The 9,155-nt window shown below is 44.9% G+C and overlaps 1 protein-coding gene across 1 annotated transcript; it reads right to left on the reverse strand.

The window, feature by feature from the left end:
* Window positions 1-427: 427 nt before the first annotated feature.
* On the reverse strand, window positions 428-8,924 carry COA7 (cytochrome c oxidase assembly factor 7; the record flags this gene model as incomplete). Its single annotated transcript, XM_084242916.1, has 3 exons — window positions 428-876; window positions 5,254-5,394; window positions 8,819-8,924. 3 exons carry the CDS (start codon window positions 8,922-8,924, stop codon window positions 428-430), a joined length of 696 nt encoding a protein of 231 aa, XP_084099042.1.
* Window positions 8,925-9,155: the final 231 nt, after the last annotated feature.

A 9,155-nucleotide genomic window follows, 5' to 3' on the forward strand; every position in this document is an offset into this window, starting at 1 on the left:
TAAGCCTTCTATTATGTAAATCAAGATACTTTCTGATTTCTAAGCCCTCCCAGCTAAAATAATAATAATCATGTCTGATTCCTTCAGGCCCTGTGGCTTTAATTTTTCCAACTTCCTGCCCATCAGCACCCCTCTCCATCTAGAGATCTCTTTGGCTCTCTAGTTTGCTTCTGTGTTTCAAAGACCTGTGAGTCTGAAAACTCAATACCCTATAAATGTTGTCTCCACAGATCACACCAGATAAAGGAATATTGAAAATAAACATTTCAGGCTATGTCCCAATAGGTGCCACGTTGGGATAATGGGCCTATGTGTCCAGAGCTCTTGATATCAAGTCCAAGTCTTCCTGCTCTAACAGGTGGACTACCAAGGTCAGAAATAGGAAGGGGCAGCCTCAAGCTGTCTGATGTGTAGGAGGTAGGCCACACTACCCAAATGTTAAAGGCTGGACACTTTTCTGCTGTTCTTTGTGCAGCTGCTGGGCTCGATTTTTTAGCACCTCAGCTTTGGCTTCATCCTTATCGACACCATCTCCCAGCTTGTACATGCGGCTGGCATTGGCACAGGCCCAGATATGGCCTAGGTCACAACCTTTCATAGAGTATTTACATGCAAGGCCCATGTCCTTGGGAAAGTCAGGGGCACCCTGCAGGTACATGGCGCTGAGGTTGAAGCAGCTGGAGGCATAACTGCCATCACAGGCCCTTGTGTAGTAGTCTCTGGCCTTTCCCAGATCAGGCTGGCCATCTTCATTGACTTGTCCATCATGTGCCAGAAGACCAACATTGTGACATGCCTCCACAGACTTCTTTCCGGGCATTTCACAGGCCATTAGAAAGCAGTTAGAGGCAGCTTTCAAGTCACGTGGCAGTCCACCTGAAAGAATAGGGAAGAAAAAAGTAAACCAAATTAGGATAAAACCTAATGTCTCAGGTTTTGAGGGAACAATTCCTGAATGAGGGAGCAATTCCTGAATGCAGTTCATAAATTCTGAGCTAAGGCAGCCTTCACAAAAGGAAGGTAGACTGGTGTAGTGCACATCCCTTCCAGCTTTTTTAGCCATGGGCTCATTTGCTCAAATGCTGTCTTACAAGGAAGCCCAAAAGGTATAGGAGGTAAAAAGCAGGAATGACAACATCTACCTTTTGGGGCTACAGCAAGAACATGGCCTCTTATAAGCACTTCCCTGAATGTTAATTTAAATATATACTGAATATTATTTGCCAACTATTGTGTTAGGTTCTAGGGAACAAACACTGTTGCTGCCCTTACAGATCTTGTGGGCTAATGACACAGATATTTAATAGCCACACAACGTATGAAGATAAGTGTGACAAGTGTATGGAGGAAAAGTACAGGGTGCTATAAGCATGTATCAGGGCTCTCACCTAGAACAGGAATCCCCAAAGAAGAGACAATGAGCTGTGACATAATGGGAAAAAGAAGGAAAAGAAAGTATAGGGTGAGCATTGTTCCAGAATGTAGGAATAGAAAGAGAAAAGCAGGGCCTCCCCTGGTGGCGCAGCAGTCCAGCGATGGGCTGTGAAGCTGCCTGCAACCTCTGCAGCGCCGGTTTGATTCCTGGCTGCCGGCGAGGGTCCCACATGGCGCACAGACCTCTCTTGCCGCGCCCACTGCTCCCGCTCCCCTCAGCAGTGTACTTCATCAGTCTGCCTCTCCTGTTCCCCACTCTGGCTCTGGTGAATTCTCTCACCCTCCCATGCTTTTGACTATACCCAGTGCTTATATAAATAAAGAAATTAATTAAAAAAAAGAAAGAAAGAAAGAGAAAAGTAGCCCATGTGGCTAGACCCCAGAAATCACTGGGGAAGGGAAGTTGGAAAGGCAAGCAGAGGCCACATCACACTGGGTCTTAAGGACTCTGTGTATTTAATTTTAGGAGCAACTGGAAGCCACTAACAGGTCATTTTAAGCAATGATGATGACAGGGTTTACTTATTGCTTTTTTTTTAATAGAAAACTGCAATTTCCTATGTATAGTCTCAAAAAATATAAACTCTTAAACTATCTTTTAAACATAATTTTAAAAGAAATCACTCCAAATCAACTACCTAGAAATAACCAACATTCTCAACAAGAAAACAGTAATCCATCATCTTTGTAGTATGTGTTCTAACTAAATGCTGGCTGGCTGAATGGACAAAAAGAAGCACTTTGAAAATTGGATGACATATGCTATTTGTAAATTTCAAAGTTAACTTTGATTTTACTTGAATTTATTCAGAAAAAAAATACACTGAACTGAAATTCAAGAAACTGATGAACTTCAAATGAATATTTTTTACCAAAGAAATTTCCTAAATGGGAATCTATGCTTATAAAGTGAATATTAAAAATATGAAAATATTAGTTACTTCTATTTTTTTAACTAAGTTCCAGATAGTATTGACTCACAACTGTAAAAGATGAGGATATGGATATCTCACACTTCCTCCCATCTATCCTTCCCCACCTTTTCAGTAAGTTATTTCAACTTAGGAGGAGAGCAAAGCACAATGGTTAGTAAAGTCTGGGCTCCAGAGGCAGAAAACCTAGGCTCCAGCCCTGGCTCTATTACCTGTTGACAGTGTAAAGTCAACGTTTCTAATCCTTTATCTTCTCTCTAAGAGCCCCAGTTTTCTTCATCTGTAAAACAGGGATTAAAGTATCTACTTCCTGGGCCTCCCCGGTGGCGCAGCGGTTGAGCGCTGGGTTGCGAAGCTGCCTGCGGCCTCTGCGGCGCCGGTTCGATCCCCGGCTGCTCCCGGGGCCACCGGAGGAGGGTCCCACATGACGCGCAGACCTCTCCTGCCGCCCGCTGCTCCCCTCAGCAGTGTACTTCGGTCCTTCTGCCTGCTCTGCTCCCCGCTCTGGCTCTGGTGAATTCTCTCACCCTCCCGCGCTTCTGACTGTACCCAGTGCGGGAGGGAGGGAGGGAGGGAGGGAGGGAGGGAGGAAGGAAGGAAGGAAGGAAGGAAGGAAGAAAAACATGCCTCTATAAAAAAAAAAAAAAGTATCTACTTCCTGTTGGAAGCTTAAATGTGTTCTTACAAAGAATCTGTCAAAGAAATATGTCCAGTAAATGTTATGGGGTTTCTACACTGTAAAGGATTTTTTCATTTACATTCCACTCAGTGACACCGCAAAAGCAGGCATTCATTCTAATCTGCGCATCACCAGTCTTTTCCTAGGAGCTTTTCCATTCCTAAATTATTTGACTCACCCCTTTATTGGTTACCAGCTAGATTTCTCAAGAAAAGCTCACAAATTCTATGCAGGCCTCCCCAGGCCTCCCAGTTGAGGGCTGGGTTGCGAGGCTGCCTGCAGCCTCTGCAGTGCCTGTTAGATCCCCAGCCGCCGGGGGCGGGTCCCACATGACTCGCAGACCTCTCCTGCTGCGTCTGCTGATCCCCTCAGCAATGTACTTCGTCAGTCTGCCTGTTCTGTTTCCTGCTCTGGCTCTGGTGAATTCTCTCACCCTCCCGCGCTTCTGACTGTACCCAGTGCTTGTATAAATAAATAAATCTTTAAAAAAAAAAAAAAAAAGAAAAGAAAAGCTCACAAATTCTATGTCCCCCAAGTACTTTCAGTTTTAAGAATGTATTCCTAAACAGCCTTGTTTTTATATCCAGCCTGACCAACCTGATTTTCATTAGAGTATTTAAATTACATTTAACGCAATTATTGACACAGTGGGTTTAAGTCTGCAAGCTTACTTGTTTCCTATTTGTCCCTAATCTCTTTTGCTCCTTTTTTTCTGTCTTGTATTCTTCTGAACTATGTATTCCTAGGTCATTTCATTCTCATCATTGTGTTTTAATTAAACTTCTTTTTTTCCCAAGTGATTATAAATTTCCAATGATAATACATAGCCTTACCTTACAACCTATCATGAATTAGTATTATACCATTTTTACATATATTAAGTCCCTTATAAAAGCATACTTTCATTCACCATATTTCCATCTTTTCTGAGTCTTACTGTCATATTTTATTCCCATATATTACCTTTTTTGTTTTACATCTATATAAAGTATATGCCTCATAATACACTGCTATTCCTTTTGCTTTAAACAGTCTTATTCAGACATTCAGAAATGAGGAGGAAAGCCTTATTTACACACATCTTCTAGTGTTCTTTATTCTTTTGTATGGACTCTAGTTTCCATCTGTCATAATTTTCCTTCACCTCAAACAACTTTAACTTTCTTCTAGTGTAGGTCTGCTAGTTACTCATTCTCTCAGCTTCTGTTTATCTGAGAATGAATTTATTTCATCCTCTTTTTTTTTTTTTTTAAAGAAATACACTGCTGAGGGGAGCAGCGGGCGGCAGGAGAGGTCTGCATACCATGTGGGACCCTCGCAGGCGGCCGGGGATTGAACCGGCGCTGCAGAGGCTGAGGGCAGCTTCGCAGCCCAGCATTCAACTGCTGCGCCACCAGGGGAGGCCCTATTTCATCCTCATTTTTAAAGATATTTTCGCTAAAGTATAATTCAAGTGTGACAGTTTTTCTTTCAGCATGCAAAAGATGTTCTTTTGTCATCTGGCTTACGTTACCTCTGATGAAAAGTCGGTGGTTATTCTCACCTTTGTTGCCCTCAGTGTGTCTTTTTCTCTGATTGCTTTTAAGATTTTCTCTTTACCTTTGGTTTTCAGTTAGTTGGCAGGACGTCTAGGTATGATTTTCATTGGCTATCCTGTTTGGGTTCACTGAGCTTCATGGCTAACGTTGAGATCACAATCTCACAGGAGACCCTGAGGCACACAGATAGGAAACTCCCATGTTCCTGACTCATAGAAACTATGAGAAAAATGTGTTGGGATCATTTGCTATTTAGCAATAGAAACTTACTCCAGAGATAACTACAATCAGGGCTTGAGGAAAAAGATAGCTGCAAGGGACCAGTATTGATTCTTTTCTCTGTGCCAGGCACTTTCTGGTGTCTTTATCTACACTATCTCAATTAACCCTCTCAAAAACTCTATGAAACAAGTACTATTCCTTCTCTATTTTACAGATGATATAACTGAGGCACAGAGTGAAAGTAACTGGCACAAGCTCCCACTACTGCCCAACTTAAAAAGCTGTGCCCTTTCCCCACTGACCTACTGAAGACATCTCCAAACCTTCCTGAAATATTCTTCAGTCCCTGTGAGGACCCTCTTATGAAGAGGGCTCAGCGTGAGGATCAAAAAGTGACACCTGCACTATCATCAATGACAAAGAGAAAGAAAGCAGACCCCTTCATTACCTTTTCCAGTCACATAATAGGCCCCCAATTTATAGCAGCTATCACTGTGTTTGTTCTCTTCACAGTTGAACTTCAACACCTTGGCAGCCTCATCAAAATTCTTCTGGATTCCTTCCAAATAGTCTACCAGCCGATAGCAACCTGTAAGGAAAAAGCAAGAGCTATACTTCACGTCTGGGGCTGCTGCTTGGCATGGGGAGGGCTGAAATGTGCAGGCCAGAATGTGTCTTTTATTCTGGAGCAGCCTCTGTCCTCCCGAGGTGTGGCAAGGTGATCATACCACATAGAATAAAGGTGATGTTCAGTTCATCCCTACAAATGGCATTGTTTGTCCTCAACCAGGCATGAGAATGGACTGGTGAGACCTTGGCCCCTGCATGGGCTCTACCATTCACCAGCCCCTCTGAGGGAGCCCTTCAGCTCCCTGTCAATCAGGTCTGAAGGCCCACTGACTTCCATGAGGAAACTTTGTTAGTTTTGGGACATCTTGGTAAATTCAGCAGTAAACCTCTGAAAATGAAAAGAGCCCACGGGATAATCTTTATAACAGTAAGAAAGGGATGCTTCAATGAGTACACTTACTCCTCAGCGAGCCTGAAGATAAAATAGAAATGGTAGCTACCAAAGGCGTTGGAAATAAGGCCCCTAGTCCCAGGAAGCATCTCCTTTACATCTCTTTCCCCGTCCTTTCTTCTTCGTCTCCAGGAACACCCACCTCATGTTCTTTTTCATTTAACATTTATTTGTGTGTGTCTGTGCATTTATGTACTACACACTGTTCTAGATTGTAGGAATATGGGCACTTGCCCTCTCCAAAATCACATTCTAGAGGAGAAACGCAGTCAATAACAGGTGAATGAGATATAGTCAAACAGTAATAAATGTTATGATTGAAATGAAAACAGTACAAGAGAAATGTGCATTAGGAGAAATGTTTAATGCAGATTGAACAGTAAGAGAAGGTCTCACTGAGGACTATGATATCTGAGTTGACATGTAATAATGAGAAAGATTTATATAAACACAATGAAATGGGGCCTCCCTGGTGGAGCAGGAGTTAAAGGCACAGCACTATCAAGCTATCACCAGCCACTGCAACATGAGTTCAATCCCTAGCCAGGGAGCTAACCCACATTGTACAGCAGACCACTCCAGTCTTACCAGCAGCTCCCCTCAGCAGTGTGTTTTGGGAGATTCGCCTGTTCTTCTCCCCACTCTGTCTCTGGTGAATCCTCTCACTCCCCAACACCTTTGGCCTACACTCTAGTTCTTGTATGCATAAATAAATAAATCTTTTAAAAAAATAAACACAATGAAATAGGAAAGGGGTAGGAAGTCCCAGTATATAAGGAATAATAAAAAGATCCAAAAGAGGGCCTCCACTGGTGACGCAGGCAGTTGAGCACCGCGCTGTGAAGCTGTCTGCAGCCTCTGCAGTGCCAGTTCGACCCTGGCCAGCCAGTGAGGGTCCCACATGGCACAGCAGACCTCTTCTGTCACTCCCGCTGCTCCCCTCAGCAGTATATTTCATCACTCTGCCTGTTCTGCTCCCCACTCTGCCTCTGGTGAATCCTCTCACCCTCCCGCGCATCTGGCCTGTACCCCAGTTCTTATATAAAATAAATCTTAAAAAAAAAAAAAAGATCCAAAAGAGGGAACACGTTTGACATAAATAAGGTATAACACAGGTAAAACTGAAAAGGAAAGGGACAAGAAATGAAAGCGAAAGGGAGGAACCAGACCACCGGGCCTTGAGAACATAGGAAGGACTTAGGATTTCATTCCAAGTCAACGGCAAACCACTAGAAAGTTTCAAGAGTTAAAGCCCTATGATTTAATTTTCATTTTTCAAAAGGTTACTCTAGCACGTATTTTTGTATATGCAATTAAGTGTGTAAGCGGGGACACTCCAACACTGATAACAACAAATGTGTTGTTTTTGTTATTTAAAAATCTAATTAGCATTTACTATAAAATAAAAATGAAAACAACAGTTGGTAAGTAGAATAAAATTTAAGAGAACAAGAGTGTACACAGGTTAGAAAGTGATTTCAGTAATTCCCATGTGAGAGATTATGATGACTTTATAGGAAACTACTATACCAGTAGCTGGAGTAACTACAGCTCTCCTGAAGTGCAGCCAGGTCTTCCTCTATGCCCACCTTCCCCACCCCATTGCTTGGGATGTTCTCTAGAATATATTACCTTGAACTCTCCTCAAAAACACAGCAAGCTCTCCATTGCCTACAAAAAATGAAGTCCAGATGTCTTTCCCTGGCATTTAAGGCCTGACACATTGTAGCCCAGGTCCCTCTTCAATTTTATTTCTGACTACACGCTCAACTTCAACCTTTGAAAAAATAGCATTTTCATTTCCCACCATCTCTCCTCCATTTAATCAATACTTGCTGCTTCTTATGACTCCTCCAGCACTATTCCCCATCCATCCTACTTCGTGACTCTACTTTCTCTACATTTAGGACATGGACTAGCCCTTGACGAACTATCCTGGTTCTTTTTCAGCCATCACACCTCACAACAACTCTGTAGTTGCTTAACTTCAAGATACAGTTATATGATGTCCTGGAAATTAGACTGCACGCTATTAGAAGGTCGGGCAGGGATCTTTTGTTTTGCAGTCATAAAAATAAAGTAGGAGATAGGAAACCACCCAAGGTACAGTCTGCTCTCAGTGGCCCCTTCTGGACACCACCATCCACCCACACACTCAATTCAAATCAGTGCTCCCAAAACACAAGGGGCACATTCCTGCTGGGCCCTTTCAGAGCTGCTCAATGACTCCCCTGACAGCTCAATTTAAAATTGTCCTCCTGTTGTCCTGAAATCTCTCAGTCGGTCCTTTTCCCCACTGCACTAACTTACTTTCTTTTTCTAAAAAAAGATTTATTTTATCTTTATGCATACAAGAGCTGGGGTACAGACCAGAGGTGTGTGTATTGGGGGGGTTTTGGGGGTGAGAGGATTCACCAGAGCCAGAGCGGGGAACAGAACAGGCAGATTGATTGAAATACACTGCTGAGGGGAGCAGCGGGCGAGTCAGGAGAGGTCTGCTCGCCACGTGGGTAGTTCCCTGGCCGGGGATCCTACTCGTGCTGCAGAGGCTGTGGATAGCTCTACTCCATAGGTTGCGTCTTAACCCCTTGCGCCACCGGGGAGGCCCTGCACTGACTTTCTAACACCGCTATTTATTTCCTTATTTTATTCCATTCTCCTCGACTAGAATATAAGCTCCACGACGACAGGGAATTTCATCTGTTCACCGATGTATCTCCAGTCCCTCTATGCCAAACGCCCAAGCACTTCTCTTCCTTCCCGACCCCAGCCTGGGTTCCGCCGGAGCCATGGCCCGGCCAGTCCTCCTGGGATCCAATCCGCGCCTTCCGAACACACACAAGGTCTCAGTGTCCCCCAGATCCCGCCCCGACGTGTCGCGGGCCGTGACCCCTCGGATCGCCGCTGAGGTCGCTCACGTGACTCGACCAAACCCCCGCCTTCTGCCCCCAGGCGCCGCCAAGTGTCCCCAGGCCGCGCGGGCAGCGCTCACCATCCGGGTCCTTCTCGCGGTAGCACTGGTAGTTGCACTCCACCTCCATGTTCTCCAGAAAGGCCTTCACCTGCTCTTCGTCCTGGAAGTCCACCAGCCCCGCCATAGCGCAAGCAGCCGCGCTGAGACACCCACGCGCTCGGCCCGCGACGAGCCCCATGCGCGCCGGGGTCACGTGATCCTGGGGCGGGGTCTGGGCGGGGTCCGGGCGGGGCCTGGACAGCGGCGCTCGCTGGGGCTTTCCCTACCGCGGAGCGCGGGGGAGCCCGGCTTTCGCTCAGTCCTTGTGCTGTTAATGTCTCCGCTCTGCAGGTCTCTTCCTCTGCTCAGTCCATTC

The sequence above is a fragment of the Talpa europaea genome (genome assembly GCF_964194135.1).
Source record: "Talpa europaea genome assembly, chromosome: 9".
NCBI lineage: Eukaryota > Metazoa > Chordata > Mammalia > Eulipotyphla > Talpidae > Talpa > Talpa europaea.